Source organism: Hemitrygon akajei, unplaced genomic scaffold (assembly GCF_048418815.1).
Source record: "Hemitrygon akajei unplaced genomic scaffold, sHemAka1.3 Scf000034, whole genome shotgun sequence".
Taxonomy (NCBI): domain Eukaryota; kingdom Metazoa; phylum Chordata; class Chondrichthyes; order Myliobatiformes; family Dasyatidae; genus Hemitrygon; species Hemitrygon akajei.
The window spans coordinates 5,291,821-5,309,139 of NW_027331920.1; the positions used below are offsets into that span (position 1 = coordinate 5,291,821).

The 17,319-nt window shown below is 48.4% G+C and overlaps 1 protein-coding gene across 1 annotated transcript in view; it reads left to right on the forward strand.

Annotated features, from left to right (window-relative positions):
* The first annotated feature begins 2,948 nt into the window (after positions 1-2,948).
* LOC140719980 (uncharacterized) overlaps positions 2,949-17,319 on the forward strand; it is a 263,215-nt gene continuing 248,844 nt past the window's right edge. The window contains exons 1-2 of the mRNA XM_073034892.1: positions 2,949-2,981; positions 11,744-13,170. Of these exons, the coding sequence (XP_072890993.1) occupies positions 12,287-13,170 (884 nt within the window). The 5' untranslated portion in view covers positions 2,949-2,981; positions 11,744-12,286. The remainder of the gene's footprint in view (positions 2,982-11,743; positions 13,171-17,319) is intronic.

The window sequence follows — 17,319 nt, forward strand, 5'->3', positions numbered from 1 at the left end:
TAAAGACAGGTATAGGAGGAAGCTTGAGTGGAAACTCCAGCAGAACAACATGAGAGAGATCTGCAGTGGGATGAGGACCATCACTGGGTTCCGGCAAACCGGCAACAGAGGAGCTGAAGGTAGTGTGGACAGGGCCAAGGAACTTAACCTGTTCTTCAACAGATTTGACACTGTGGCCCCTGCCCATCCCCCACATGATTCATCTGTTGTCGGCCCCAACCAACACATACTCAACTCTCGCCTCCTACCCCTCCTCACAGCCTCCCACCCTGCTGTCGTGACTACACCCCTCCCTCACCTGAAACCACCACGGTGGGCTTCACAGCTGAGCAGGTGAGAGGACAGCTGAAACGTCTCCACCCAAGCAAGGCTGCAAGCCCGGATGGTGTCAGCCCCAGGGTGCTCAAAGCCTGTGCCCCCCAGCTATGTGGGGTACTTCACCGTGTCTTCAACCTGAGCCTGAGGCTCCAGAAGGTTCCTGTGCTGTGGAAGACGTCCTGCCTGGTTCCTGTACCGAAGACGCCGCGCCCCAGTGGCTCCAATGACTACATTGACATTGGCATTGGCCTCCCACATCATGAAGACCCTGGAGAGACTTGTTCTAGAGCAGCTCCGGCCTATGTTTAGGGCACACTTAGACACCCTCCAGTACGCCTAACAGCCCCGACTAGGAGTTGAGGATGCCATCGTCTACCTGCTGAACGGTGTCTACGCCCACCTGGACAAGCCGGCGAGCACTGTGAGGGTCATGTTTTTTGACTTCTCCAGTGCGTTCAACACCATCCGCTCTGCTCTGCTGGGTGGGAAGCTGACAGTGATGCAGGTGGGTGCTTCCCTGGTGTCATGGATTATTGATTACCTGACTGGCAGACCACAGTACGTGCGCTTGCAACACTGTGTGTCAGACAGAGTGGTCAGCAGCACTGGGGCTCCACAGGGGACTGTCCTGTCTCCCTTTCTCTTCACCATCTACACCTCGGACTTCAACTACTGCACAGAGTCTTGCCATCTTCAGAAGTTTTCTGATGACTCTGCTATAGTTGGATGCATCAGCAAGGGAGATCAGGCTGAGTACAAGGCTACGGTGGGAAACTTTGTCACATGGTGTGAGCAGAATCATCTGCAGCTTAATGTGAAAAAGACTAAGGAGCTGGTGGTGGACCTGAGGAGGGCCAAGGCACCGGTGACCCTTGTTTCCATCAAAAGGGTCAGTGTGGACATGGTGGAGGATTACAAGTACCTGGGGATACGAATTGACAATAAACTGGACTGGTCAAAGAACACTGAGGCCGTCTACAAGAAGGGTCAGAGCCGTCTCTATTTCCTGAGGAGACTGAGGTCCTTTAACATCTGCCGGACGATGCTGAGGATGTTCTATGAGTCTGTGGTGGCCAGTGCTATTATGTTTGCTGTTGTGTGCTGGGGCAGCAGGCTGAGGGTAGCAGACACCAACAGAATCAACAAACTCATTCGTAAGGCCAGTGATGTTGTGGGGGTGGAACTGGACGCTCTGACGGTGGTGTCTGAAAAGAGGATGCTGCATGCCATCTTGGACAATGTCTCCCATCCACTCCATAATGTACTGGTTAGGCACAGGAGTACATTCAGCCAGAGACTCATTTTACCGAGATGCATAGGAAGTCATTCCTGCCTGTAGCCATCAAACTTTACAACTCCTCCCTCGGAGTGTCAGACACCCTGATCCAATAGGCTGGTCCTGGACTTATTTCCACTTGGCATAATCTACTTAGTATTATTTCATTACTTCTGGTTTTATTTTGCTATATTTCTACTCTATTCTTGTTGGTGCAACTGTAACGAAAACCAGAGGACTGGTGGGCAGGTTTTTGGAATGGTGAGGGAGGAATCACCTGCTCCTGAATGTGGCCGAACCCGGGGAGATGGTGATTGATTTTAGGACGAAGAGGACAGTGACGAGTCCTGTATACCTTCTGGGAGAAGACGTCGCGGTGGTGGGGGAGTACAAATACTCGGGGTTCACCTCGGCAATAGACGTGACTGATAAACCAACACCAACGCTGTTCACAGGAAGGGGATGCGCGGACTCTATTTTCTAAGGAAGCCGAGATCCGTCAATGTGTGAGGCGGGATGTTGCAGGTCTTTTTCCAGTCTGTTGTAGAGACTGCAGTCTTCTTTGCTGCTTCATGTTGGGGGGGGGGGGGCAGCGTCGGTGCTGGTGATGCAAAATAAGCTCATCAGAAAGGCTGGATCCATCCTTGGCAACAACCCGGAGTCTTTTCAATCAGTGATGGAGAGGAGGTCGCTCAACAAAATGTTATCCGTTATTGTCAGTCTGTCACATCCTCCCCGTGACCGACTGAGTAGGCAGCGCAGCCCCACCCCCATTCGAACGGACTCACTCAGCTCCGGTCACAAGGATTGTTACAGAACCTCTTTCCTACCAAATGCAATCAGAATACAACCGTTCATTCGCTTCAACAGGAGAACACACATCGTAGTTCAAAAGTCTCTGCGTTATTATTTAATATATAATTATTGTGTAGATTGTTAATCTTTATTTTTAGTAAAGTCTGCACAGTGCTAAGTATGTTTTTAAATGTCGCTGCTGTAACGAAAGAATTCCCCACTCGGGATTAATAGTATTTAATAATAATAATTCTCCACCCCTTTATCACTCTCACCAATCAACTTCTCAGTTCTTAACTCCTCCCCGTCTCCCTGTTTACCCTATCACCTCACCTTCCCCCAGATTCGTACTCCCTCCCTTCCCTCCCAGTCCTGAAGAAGGGTCTCGGTTTGAAACGCCGACTGTTCTCTCCTCTCCATAGTTGCTGCCGGCCCCTCGGATTTTCCTCCAGTATTTCCCCTCAGTTGCTTTGGATTTCCGCATCTGCAGATTTCTCTTGTTTGCTCAAATGCGCATGCGCGGAGGTCTGAGGCGGTACGAACTATCGCGCATGCGCTCAGTAGACGAGCGGCTCACAAGGACTGGCTGCAGGTAGGAGGGTCTCCGGGAGGGATTTACTCTCCGGTGTCTGAAACGCGATTGAAGGGCTGTTACTGTGAGCTCCTGCCGCACTGGTCCTGGACCCCAGGACAGCCCCGGTCCGTTCCCTCTTCCTCAGCCCCACGATCCGTACCCGGGCCCCGGGGAGCGCTGGAGCCGCCGCCATCTCTGCGGCGCATGCGCATCGCTAGATTGTTCGGTGGCTGACAGACAGCTTTCTCGCTCGTGCGGCCTTTTGGGTAAAGAGGCAGCCATGCCTGACTCTGCCAGCGTTGTCCCGGTACAGTCGGAGGAAATGTGAGCGAATGTATCTCTCAAACACTGCCGAGGTCCAGCTGTATACATACAAAGATTAGTAATTCGGAACAAAAATATATTACCTCGTTAATTTTGGATGAAAAGTCTACCTTCCAATCAATTAAATTGTCAATTAGTGCTATATGGCAAAAAAAATCCTTCCGTCAGATTTAGTTCCCGCTGGGTAAATAACTCCTTTGTCCTCCAGGACAAGTGACTTGTGGCTTTCACATCACAAAACTGCCACACTCCAATGAGAATAACTGCTGCCCTCCCATTCAAGATTGCTGGTAATGGATTCATCACTGTCAATCAGCTGGGGTGGGGATCCGAGTAATTAGAAAATCTCCGGGATTCTATATGTTGTGACAATTGCTCTTTGTAGTGTTGTGGAGCATGGCCAGAACTTGAAATAATCCCAAAGGACAGAGACAAATTGAGCCAAGTCATAGGTTGATTGAACGCAGAAACATCCTCATACAGACAGGAATACAGTCAGAGAATTTGATGGTCAGCCAGGATGACTGATCCGTGCCTTGTTAGAAGATGAGGAGTTCATATAGAGACAGTAATCCACAGTGTAATTACAGGCCCTTCGGCCCACATTGTTGCACCGAATGTGTAACCTATTTGAAAAGCTGCCTATAATTTCCCTACCACATAGCCCTCTATTTTCTAAGCTCCATGTACCTATCTAAAAGTCTCTGAAAAGGTTCTATTGTATCCACCTCTCTGTGTGAAAAACATACCTCTGACATCACCCTTGTACCTACTTCCAAGCACCTTAAAACTATACCCCCTCATGTTAGCCATTTCACTCTTGGGAAAAAGCCTCTTGCTATCCTCACGATCAATGCCCCTCATCATCTTATTCACCTCTATCAGGTCACCTCTCATCTTCCTTCGCTCCGAAGTTCACTCAACCTATTCTTATGAGGCATGCTCTCCAATCCATACAACATCCTTGTAAATCTCCTCTGCCCTCTGTCTATAGTATCCACGTCCTTCCTGTATTGAGGGGACCAGAACTGAACACAGTACCAAAAGTGAGGTCTAAGGCCTTATATCTGTAAATCTCCTCTGTCCTCTGTCTATAGTATCCACGTCCTTCCTGTATTGAGATGACCAGAACTGAACACAGTACCAAAACTGAGGTCTAACTAAGTCCTTATATCTGTAAATCTCCTCTGCCCTCTGTCTATAGTATCCAAGTCCTTCCTGTATTGAGGGACCAGAACTGAACACAGTACCAAAAGTGAGGTCTAACTAAGGCCTTATATCTGTGAATCTCCTCTGCCCTCTGTCTATAGTATCCACGTCCTTCCTGTATTGAGGGGACCAGAACTGAACACAGTACCAAAAGTGAGGTCTAACTAAGCCCTTATATCTGTAAAGTTACCTCAAGGCATTTGAACTCGGTCCCATTGTTGATGAAGGCCTTCTTAACAACACTGTCAACCTGCCCAACAGCTTTGTGTGCACGATTGACACAGACCCCAAGATCTCACTGATCCTCCACTCTGCCAAGAGTCCTAACATTAATGTTGTATTTTGTCTTCAAATGTGACCGACTGAAAGGAACCACTGGGTTGAACTCCATCTGTCACTCCTCAGCCCAGTTCTGCATCCTATTGATGTCCGGCTGTAACCTCCAACTATCCACAACAATCCGAACATTTGTGTCATCGACAAACTTACAAACCCATCCTTCTAGAAACATAGGAAACCTTCAGCACAAAACAGGCCTTTCAGCCCACTTAGCCCTCTATTTTACTAAGCTCCATGTACCTATCCAAAAGTCTCTGAAAAGACACTATCATATCTGCCTCCACCACCGTTGCCAGCAGCCCATTCCACACACTCACCACTCTCTGAGTAAAAGACTTACCCCTGACATCTCCTCTGTACCTACGCCCCAGCACATGAAACCTGTGTCCTCTTGTGGCAACCATTTCCGACCTGGGAAAAAGCCTCTGACTATCCACATGATCATGCCTCTCATCATCTTAAACACTACTTCCTCATCGAGGTCATTTGTAAAAATTACAAAGAGGAGGGGTCCCAGCAAAGATCCCTGCTGAACAGCACTGGTCACCGTGCTTCATACAGCATCTACATCCACCCTTTGTCTTCTGTGGGCAAACCAATTCTGGATCCACAAAGCAAGGTCACCTTGGATCCTTGCCTCATTAATTTCTCAATGAGCTTTGCTTGAGGAACCTTATCAAAAGTCTTACTGAAAACCATGCCCACGACATCCAATGCTCTACCTTCATCACTGTGCTTTGTTGCATCTTCAAAGAATTCAATCTGGTTCGTAAGGCATGACCTGCCCTTAACAAAGCCATGCTGACTATCCCTGATCAGATTATGTCTCTCCAATTGTCTCAAGTCCTGCCTCCCAGGATCTTCTCCAACCACTTGCCCACCACTGAAGCAAGACTCCATAACATACAGGAGCAGAAGTAGGCCATTTGGCTCATTGAGACTGCACCGCATTGGATCATGGGCTGATCCAATTCTTCCAGTCATCCGCATTCCCCTGCTTTCACCCAATACCCTTCGATGCCCTGGCTAATCAAGAAACTATCTATCTCTGCCTTAAATACACCCAATGACTTGGCCTCCACAGCCGCTCGTGGCAACAAATTCCACAGATTTACAACCTTCAGACTAAAGTAATTTCTCCGCATCTCAGTTCCGAAAGGTCGTTCTTCAATCCTGAAGTCGTGCCCTCTTGTCCTAGACTCCCCTACCACGGGAAATAACTTTTCCATATCTAATCAATTCAGGCCTTTCAATGTTCAGAGTGTTTCTGTGAGAACTCCGTCATTCTCCTGGACTCCAGGGAATACAGCTCAAGAGCTGCCGGACGTTCCTCATGCGGTAACTGTTACGAACACAAAAGTCTCAGCAGCAATGGAACGCCTGGAGTCTGGTTTTGCTGTTAACAAAACACTGTTTTATTAGTAACCACGTCATTTAGTAACTCAAACCAGGTAAATCAAGAGTTAATGATGTTATGCATATACAGGTGTAAATGTATAAATCCCCGAACTTCTTCAAGCTTAGGTGGTAAATGATACAGTCTTACGATGGTGTGGTAAGGAAATTCAATTCGGTCCACGGGATTGAAGTGAGAGAGAGAGATGTGTAATCCAAGTAAACAGATGTTGTCAATCCTCCTCGATGTCCTCCAAATCTTCCAAGTTAGCCAAACATGACCAGTTTAAGAGCGCCATCTTCAAGTGATAATCTACCAACCCAAGCAGGGGTTAGACACACCAGTAGAGGCCACAGGGTTGCCCTCAAACGCACTAATGGTCATGGGTCGATTCCTCTGAATCGATCCTCAGCCCCACCCTTGTGGACACTGAAAAGTTCAGTGGCAATTCCGCCACCAGCCTTTGTGCATCTGCGTGTCCCAGGAAAGAGACAGTGACGCTTGTTTAAATGCCGGTGTGCTGAACAGCAGCTGTCCATCATGTAGCGTTCTCGTTGTTTCTCCCTCTCTCTCTCTCTCCCGCTCCGTCTCCCCCTCTCCCTCTCCCTCTCTCTCTCTCTCTCCCCTTTCCCCCTCTCCCCCTCTGTCTCCCCCTCTCCCTCTCTCTCTCTCTCCCCCTTTCCCCCGCTCTCTCCCCCTCTCCTCCCTCCTTCCCTCTCCCTCCCTCTCCGCCTCTCCCACTCCCTCTCTCTCTCCCCCTCTCTCTCCCCCTCCCTCCCCTCCCTCCCTCCCCCTCTCTCCTCCCTCTCCCTCTACTTGCACTGTACGTCTCTCTCTCTCTCTCTCTTACAGGCATGATTCTTAAAGGCACAGTCCATAATGAATAAAACTTAAGATTTCATCGCAGTAACCATTTCATACCTGGAATCATTCTCGTGAATCTTCTCTCAGCCATCACCAATGTCAATATATCCTTTCCAAAATGAGGAACCCAATCCTGTCCACAATACTCCGTGTGGTCTCCCGAGTGCCTTATAAAGCCACAACATCACATCACTGCTCTTATATTCTATACCTCTAGAATTTTGCCTTATTCACAACCGGCTCAACCTGGAGGTTCACCTTTAGTGTATCTAGCACAAGGACTCTCAAGTCTCTTTGCATCTCTGCATTTTGAATTCTCTCCCCATCTAAATCATAGTCTGCCCATTTATTTCTTCCACCAAATTACATCACCACACACTTTCCAACATTGTATTTCATTTACCACTTCTTTGCTATTCCCCTAAACTATCGAAGTCTCTTTGCAGGCTCTCTGTTTCCTCAACACTAACCGCTCCTCCACCTATCTTTTTATCATCGGCAAATTTAGCCATAAATCCTTTAATATCATAGTCAAAATAATTGACATGTATCGTAAAAAGCAGTGGTCCCAACTCTGACCCCTGTGGAACTCCACTGGTAACAGGAAGCCAGCCAGAATAGGATCCTTTATTCCCACTCTCTGTTTTCTGCCGACCAGCCAATGCTCCACCCACTTTAATAACTTCCCTGTCATACCATGGGCTTTTATCTTGCTAAGCAGCCTCATGTGCAGTACATTGTCAAAGGCCTTCTGAACATCCAAGTACACCACGTCTACTGCATCTCCTTTGTCTACCCTGCTTGGAATTTCCTCAAAGAATTGCAGTAAGTTTGTCAGGCAGGATTTTCCTTTCAGGAAACCATGCTGGCTTCGGCCTATCTTGTCATACGCCTCCAGGTACTCCATAATCTCATCTCTAACAATCGATTCCATCAACTGCCAGCCATTGATGTCATGCTAACGGGTCTATAGTTCCCTTTCTGTTGCCTCTGACCCTTCTTAAATAGCGGAGTAACATTTGCGATTTTCCAGTCATCTGGTATAATGCCAAAATTTATCGATTCTTGAAAGATCATTGTTAATGCCTCCGCAATCTCTCCAGCTATTTTCATCAGAACCCGAGGGTGCATTCCATCAGGTCCTGGAAATTTATCCACCCTCAGACCATTAAACTTCCAGAGCACCTTCTGAGTCGTAATTTTCACTGCACAAACTTCACTTCCCTAATACTCTTGAATGTTTGGTACGCATTCAGTTCCTCTTACTTCTCAGCAACTCTCATTACAGTAACTCCAGCGATATTTTGTATTGGTCCTATATCTACCCTTGACTTTCTTTTACCCTTTATATACTTAAAAAATGCTTTCCATATCTTCTTTGATATTAGTCACCAGCTTCTTCTCATAATTCATCTTTTCCTTCCGAATGACCTTCTGTTTTCTTCTGCAAGTTTTTAAAAGCTTCCCTATCTTCTATCTTCCCACTAGCTCGAGCTTCCTTGTATGTCCTCTTTTGCTTTTACTTTGGCTCTGACTTCACTTGTCAGCCACAGTAGTGTCCTTCTTCCCTTTGAAAGTTTCTTCTTATTTGGAATATATCTGTCTTGCATTTCCCTCATTTTTCGCAGAGACGCCACCCGTTGCTGCTCTGCTGTCCTTCCTGCAAATGTCCCTTTTCAGTCAACTGCAGCCAGTTCCCCTCTCATCCATTGTAATTTCCTTTATTCCACTGAAATACTGACACATTGGATTTTATTTTTTCCCTCTCAAATTTCAACGTGAATTTGATCATATTGTGATCACTGTTCCCTAAGGGTTCCTTAACCTTAAGCTGTCTTATCACCTCCAGATCATTGCACATGACCCAGTCTAGCACAGCCGATCCCCTAGTGGGCTCAACAACCAGCTGTTCTTAAAAGCCATCCCTTAGACATTCTACAAATTCTTTCTCTTGAGGTCCTCCTAATTCAGTTTCATGTTAAAATCGCCAATGATTATCATGACATTGCCTTTCTGACAGGCCTTTTCTATCTCCTGCTGTAATTTGTAATCCACATCCCTACTGCTGTTTGGACAACTGCCATTAGGGTCCTTTTACCCTTGCCATTTAACTCAACCCATAGAGACTCATGACCCTATCATGTGGATAAGATGGTGAGGAAAGTTTTTGGTCTGCTGGCCTTTATAAATCAGAGCATTGAGTACAGGAATTGGGATGTAATGTTAAAACTGTACAAGGCATTGGTGAGGTTGAATTTGGAGTATTGTGTACAATTCTGGTCACCGAATTTTAGGAAAGATATCAACAAAATATAGAGAGTACAGAGAAGATTTACCAGAATGTTACCTGGGTTTCAGCACGTAAGTTACAGGGAAATGCTGAACAAGTTAGGTCTTTATTCTTTGGAGCATAGAAGGTTGAGGGGGAACTTGATAGAGGTATTTAGAATAATGAGGGGGATAGATCGAGTTGACGTGGATAGACTTTTTCCATTGAGAGTAGGGGAGATTCAAACAAGAGGACATGAGTTGAGAGTTAGGGGGCCAAAGTTTAAGGGTAACATGAGGGGGAATGTCATTACTCAGAGAGTGGTAGCTGTGTGAAATGAGCTTCCAGTAGAAGTGGTAGAGGCAGGTTTGGTATTGTCATTTAAAGTAAAATTGGATAGGTATATGGACAGGAAAGGAATGGAGGGTTATGGGCTGAGTGCGGGTCAGTGGGACGAGGTGAGTGTAAGCGTCCGCATGGACTAGAAGTGCCGAGATGGCCTGTTTCCGTGCTGTAATTGTTATATGGTTAGACGGTTACACTTTACAATCCTATGTCATCTCTTTCCAATGATTTAATATTATTTTTATCTATAGAGCCACACCACCCTCTCTGCCCAGTAACCTATCACTCTGATACACCGTATATCCTTGGACATTCAACTCCCAATGGCAGCCACCTTTTATCCAAGTTTCAGAGATTGTCCAATTTGCCAATCTGCAGCTGAATTTCAAGATCGTTCATTTTAATCCTCATGCTCTGTACATTCAAATAACACTCTCAGCCCAGGATTTGTTGCTTTCTGTTTTAACTGCCCCACATCTCTATTGCCCTGTTCCTCATGTCACTGGCTTTGATTAAGCCTCATCTCCTGACCATTCTTTCTACAATCTCTGTTGTACGCTATCTTCGATTTATTTCTGTTTCCCTTTTCCTCAGCCCCATCACTCCGATTCCCATCCCCACGCCAAATCAGTTTAAACCCTCCCTAACAGCTCTATTAAATGTGCCGGCTAGGATATTGGACCCCTTCGGGTTCAGGTGTAACCCGTCCTCTTTGTACAGGACGTACCTCCCCCAGAAGTGGCCCCAGTGATCCAGGAATCTGAAGCCCTGCCCCTTACACCAGTCTCTCAGCCACACATTAATACCCCTGATCATGCTATTCTTGCCCTCGCTAGCATGTGGCACAGGCAGCAATCCCGAGATTACTACCCTAGAGGTCCTGCCTTTCAGCTTCCTACCGAACTCCCTGAATTCTCTCCTCACGCCCTCCTCCCTTTGTCTATCTGTGTCATTTAAACCAACGTGTACCGAGACTTCTGGCTGGTCACCCTCTCCCTTCAGAATACTCTGCACCCGATCTGAGAGATCCCGTACCCTGGCACCTGGGAGGCAACACACCATGCGTGTATCTCTGTCAGGCTTGCAGAACCTCCTGTCCGTTCCCCTCACTATTGAATCCTGTGACTACCGCATTCCTCATCTTCCTCTTTCCCTTCTACACCACGGAACCAGCCTCAATGCCAGAGACCCGATCGTCATGGTCGTCCTCTGTCAGGTCATCCCCCCTCAACCGCATCCAAAGTGAGGTAACGATTACTGAGGGAGATGGCCACTGGGGCACTCTCCACTCACTGGTCTATAATTTCTGGGTTCCCTCTACTCCATTCCCTTAACAAGGGAACAATGTCTTCCAATCATCTGGTACATCTCCCTTCCTGAGTGGTAATACAAAGGTCATCGCCAGAGGCTCAGCAATCTCCTACCTCGCTTCCCACAGTAGCCCGGGGTATATCTCAGGTTGAGTTGCTCCAGCTTGAGTTGATCTGGGTAAAATTGTGATGCCACAGCTCACATTGACAGGAGATCTTACAGAAACATGTAAAATTATGAAAGGGGTAGATAAGCCAGAGGCAGGGAAGTTGCTTCCACTGGTAGGTGAGGCTGGTACGAGAGGACATTGCCTCAAGATTGGGGGATGTGGGATGGAGATGAGGAGGAACTGTTTTTCCCTGAGGGTGGTGAGTCTGTGGATTTCTCTGCCTAATGAAGCAGTGGAGGCGACCTCAGTAAATGTATTTGAGACAACGTTTTATAGATTTTTGCATCGTAGGGGAATTAAGGGTTATGGCGAAACGGCAGGTCGATGCAGATGAGTCCATGGCCAGATCTGCCATGATTAATTAAATGGCGGAGCAGGCTGGACCGGCTGTGTTTTCACCACAGACTAAAATCCCACCTGAAATATTCTCCTTCACCCATTGATGTATTTTGCGTTGTTGTTGATCCTTGGAGATAAAGATGTACCTCATTCCAGTTGGAATTGTATCTGTGTCTGAAATGAAGTTTTCTATTGTAACTCAGTGTTATCCACAGGAACCGGGGTGCTGAGAACACACCAGCATTTGTTCACTGGAGATCAGTTCTTCAACTGCATTGATTGTACAAGGGATTCAAACGTCTGACTGTCTGAATTGCCAGATGATTGATCGCAGTGAGATATCATTCTCCTTCTCTCAGTGTGGGAAGGGATTCACTTACAGCCTACCCACAGACAGGCCAGTGAGTTCACCGTGGGGAGATATCATTCTCCGTCTCTCAGTGTGGGAAGGGATTCACTCACAGCCTACCCACAGACACGCCGATGAGTTCACTGTGGGGAGAGGCCATTCACCTGCTCTGTTTGAGGGAGAGGAACTACTCAGTCATCCAGCCTGAAGATACATCAGCAAGTTCACACCACAGTGAGATGCTCCGCCTGTTCTGACTGCGGGAAGCAATTCATTCTGTCATCGATGCTGAAGATATATCCAAAAATTCACCAGTGAGGAGATGTTTCTCAGAGTGTGGGAAGGCACTGACACAATCAACCACACTACAGCAAGTTCACACGGTGCCATGGCCTTTCCCCACCTCTGAATGGCGAAACGGATTCATTTAGTCATCTCAACTGAACGAACGTCACCAGTTCACACTGAGAAGATGCCGTTCACCTGCTCAGACTGTGGGAAGGAGTTCACTTCGTCATCTCAACTGAAGGTACACGGGCGAGTTCACACTGGGGAGAGGCCGTTCACCTGCTCAGACTGTGGGAAGCGATTCACTCGGTCATCTCACCTACTGAGACACCAGCTGGTTCACACTGGGGAGAAACCGTTCATCTGCTCAGAATGTGGGAAGGCATTCACTCGGTCATCTCAACTACAGGAACATCAGCAAACTCACACTGGGGAGAAACCATTCAGCTGCTCAGAATGTGGGAAGGGATTCACCCGGTCATCTGACCTGAAGGTACATCAGCAAGTTCATACTGGGGTGAGTCCGTTCACCTGCTCTGAATGTGGGAAAGGATTCATGCACTCATCCAAACTACAGAGACACTTGCTGGTTCACACTGGGGAGAGGCCGTTCACCTGCTCTGAATGTGGGAAGGGATTCACTCAGTCATCCAAACTACAGACACACTGGCTGGTTCACACCGGGGAGAAACCGTTTGCCTGCTCCGTATGTGAGAAAGGATTCACACGTTCATCTCAACTGAAGGAACATCAGCGAATTCACACTGGGGAGAAACCGTTCACTTGCTCAGACTGTGGGAAGGAGTTCGCTCGTGCAGCTCAGCTGAGCGTACATCAACGATTTCACACTGGGGAGAAACCGTTCAGCTGCTCTGAATGTGGGAAGAGATTCACTCTGTCATCTGACATGAAAATACATCAGCGAGTTCACACTGGGGAGAGGCCATTCACCTGCTCGGACTGTGGGAAGCGATTCATTCGGTCATCTGAACTGAACACACATCAGTGCTTTCACACTGTGGAGAAACCGTTCATTTGCTCAGACTGTGGGAAAAGATTCACTCTGTCATTTCGTCTACTGAGGCACCAGTTAGTTCACACTGGGGAGAAACCGTTCATCTGCTCAGTCTGTGGGAAGGAGTTCGCTCGATCATCTGGCTTGAAAGTGCATCAGCGTGTTCACACTGGGCAGAGGCCGTTCACCTGCTCAGACTGTGGGAAGGAGTTTGCTGGGTCATCGGACTTGAAAATACATCTGCAAGTTCACATTGGGGAGAGGCCGTTCACCTGCTCTGTGTGTGGAAAGGGATTCACTCACTCATCCACCCTACAGAGACACCAGCTGGTTCACACTGGGGAGAGGCCGTTCACCTGCTCTGTGTGTGGGAAGGGATTCACTCAGTCATCCAACCTTTTGTCACACCAGCGAATCCACACTGGGGAGAGGCCGTTCACCTGCTCAGATTGTGGGAAGGCATTCGCTCACTCATCCAACCTTTTGTCACATCAGCGAATCCACACTGGGGAGAGGCCATTCACCTGCCCTGAATGTGGGAAGGGATTCACTCGGTCATCCAAGCTGCAGAGACACCAGTTAGTTCATACTGGGGAGAAACCATTCACTTTCTCAGATTGTGGGAAGGGATTCACTTAGTCATCTGACTTGAAGCTGCATCAGCGAGTTCACACTGGGGACAGACCATCAGACTATAAGATATAAGACCAGAATGAGGCTGTTTACCCCATCGAGTCTGTTCTGTTATTTTATCGTGGCTGATCCAAATTCCCTCTCTGCTCCAATCACCTGTCTTGTCCCCGAATCCATTCATTCCCAGATCTATCAAGATTCTATCCACCTCTGCCCTAAATGTACATAAAGAATTGGCCTCCACAGCTGCCTGTGGCACGGAATTCCGCAGATTCACCACTCTCTGTCCGTTCTCTGTCATCTCCGTTCTGAAAGGACACCCCTCTATTCTGATGCTCTGTTCCCTGGTCGTAGAGTCTTCCACCACAGGAAGCATCCTTTCCACATCCACTCTATCAAGCCCTTCCACAGTTTGATAAGTTTCAATGAGATCAGTCCTAATTCCTCTGCTGATACAGGCTCAGGCCCATTAAACACTCTTCATATGACAATCCATTCAATCCTGGAATCTGTTTTTGTGAACCTACTTTGAACCTTCTCCAGCTTCAGCACATCCTTTCCAAGATAAGGGGCCCAAACCTGTTCTCCAAGTGAGGCCTCACCAGTGATTACCAACTTCCCAAATTACATCCTTGCTTATATATTGTAGATCTCTGGAAATGAATGCTAACGTTGCATTTGCCTTCCACACCACAGACTCATTAGCTGTTAGGGAATCCTGAACATGGACTCCCCGTGTCCCTTTGCACCTCAGTTGTTTGGTATTTTCTGCCCATTTCGAAGAAGTTAACACTTTCATTTCTTCTACCAATATGCATGAACATACACTTCCAGGCACTGTATTCCATCTGCTGTTTTTTCCCCATTCTCTAAATCTATCTCAGTCCTTCTGTACCCTCTCTACCGAAAACTACCTGCCCCTCCTCATGTCTTCATATCGTCTGCAAACCTTGTAACAAAGCCAGCAATTCCGTCTTCCAAACTATTGGAATATAACACAAATCACCAGTCCGAACACAGAGCCCTGAGGAACACCACTAGTAACTGGCAGCCAACCAGAGATGGCTCCCTTTATTCCCAGTCTTTGCCTCCTACCATTCAGCTTGTCAAGGTCCGGTCCGTGACGTCTGCGTTCCGGTTCACGGTCCGGTCCGTGGACTCTGGACTCCGGGTCTGGCTGTCCATTGTTTCAGTTGGGCTTAATCACAGGCACCTGATTCTCAAATTGGGGCTGGAATATAAGCAGCCCTGGGTTTGAGTGTAGGTGTGGGTTGGTCTTGTCAGTATTCTGTCCTCGCCTCTGTGAGGTAGGTCAGGCCATCTTTGCCGTTACCCTGCGGTTGATTCTGTCCCTCCCTGTCCTCGCTTCTGTTGGGTAAGACAGGCCGGCTTTGCCGTTACCCTGAGGCTGGACTGTTCCCTTCCCTTCCCTTCCCCATCTTTCAGCAACCCACGCCTGAAGCCTTGCCTGCAGCCTTGCCTGTGTCATCGCCTGTATCACCATCAAGTTTAACCGCTGGAGTGAGACTGGAGCCTTGTCATGCCAACAGAAGGAACTGTCTATCGATGAGCTTGGAACTGTCTCTTTGTGTCCCCGTGTTTCGTGTCCATGTATGAGTCCCGGCCCTACGTCCCGTCTCCAAGGAGGGGTCCTGACTCTATGTAAAGCCCCGGCCCTACGTCCTGTCCCCAAGGAGGGGTCCTGACTCTATGTAAAGCCCCGGCCCTACGTCCTGTCCCCAAGGAGGGGTCTTGACTCTATGTAAAGCCCCGGCCCTACGTCCTGTCCCCAATGAGGGGTCCTGGCTCTGTGTTCTGTGTTCCCATGCTCAGGTCCAAAACTCAGTTGACAGACCGTTTGCCGCTACCCGAGTGGACTTTCGTTGTTTGTCGTTCCGTGTCCAAGTCCAGTCCAAGTCTCAGGCTCCGTGTCAAGTCCAGTCCGGGTCAAAGTCTCCGAGGAGGTTTCCAGTCCATGTTCAAGGCTCCGAGGAGGTTCCCAGTCCTGTTACCTTGCCACGTCCAGTCCTCGTCTGGATCCGGAGTCCGAGCCCGAGTCAAGACCCAGGTTCCGGGTCCCCGACCAGTCTCTGGCTCGGAATCCTTGTCCAGGTTCCTAGTTCCCAGTTCTTAGTTCCTCATCTAGGTCTCACCTTCCTACTGTAGTCCTAGCCCATGCCCTGTCACCTAGTCTTGTCCAGGGCCTGTGTCTTGTCCAATGTCGTTTCTTCCCCACTTCTTTCCTGATACACCTAGTCCTCTCCCTAGTACTTCGGTGTCTGTGTCTTGCATTTGAGTCCATTCCCAGCACCCACAGCCACTGTTTAATCCATGCTAGAGTCTCCACTGTAATACCGTGGGTTTATTCAGCAGCCTAGTGTGTTGCACCTTGTCAAAGGCCTTCTGAAAATCCAAGTATACAACATCTATTTCTTCATTCGGGTTGCTTTTCCGGCACGAGTTTCACTTGAGGAAACGAATTCTCCTTTGTCGATCCTGCTTGTTGCTTCTTCCAAGAATGCCAACAGATTTGTCAGGCAAGATTTCCCCTTGAGGAAACTTTGCTGACGTTAGAGAAATAGAAGGCTGGAAGACAAATAGAGGGCTATGGGTAACCCTAGGTAATTTCTGAGGTAAGGGCATGTTCGGCACAGCCTGTATTGTGCTGTAGGTTTTCTATGTTTCTATGGCATATGGTCTTCAGTGGAAGATTAAAGGCAGAGCCTTGCAGCAGTTTTTTTTCCGTTGGACCTTTGAGCAGCGGCCAGTCAGCATTTGGGTTTGCTCAGCAAGAACTGAAAGTTGTGCAGGAGCGAGTGGAGCGGTCAGTGTCAGAGTGAATGGAGTCCGAGTGGAGCGGTCAGTGTCAGAGTGAATGGAGTCCGAGTGGAGCGGTCAGTGTCAGAGTGAATGGAGTCCGAGTGGAGCGGTCAGTGTCAGAGTGAATGGAGTCCGAGTGGAGCGGTCAGTGTCAGAGTGAATGGAGTCCGAGTGGAGCGGTCAGTGTCAGAGTGAATGGAGTCCGAGTGGAGCGGTCAGTGTCAGAGTGAATGGAGTCCGAGTGGAGCGGTCAGTGTCAGAGTGAATGGAGTCCGAGTGGAGCGGTCAGTGTCAGAGTGAATGGAGTCCGAGTGGAGCGGTCAGTGTCAGAGTGAATGGAGTCCGAGTGGAGCGGTCAGTGTCAGAGTGAATGGAGTCCGAGTGGAGCGGTCAGTGTCAGAGTGAATGGAGTCCGAGTGGAGCGGTCAGTGTCAGAGTGAATGGAGTCCGAGTGGAGCGGTCAGTGTCGGAGTGAACGGAGTCCGAGTGGAGCGGTCAGTGTCTGAGTGAACGGAGTCCGAGTGGAGCGGTCAGTGTCGGAGTGAACGGAGTCCGAGTGGAGCGGTCAGTGTCTGAGTGAACGGAGTCCGAGTGGAGCGGTCAGTGTCAGAGTGAATGGAGTCCGAGTGGAGCGGTCAGTGTCAGAGTGAATGGAGTCCGAGTGGAGCGGTCAGTGTCAGAGTGAA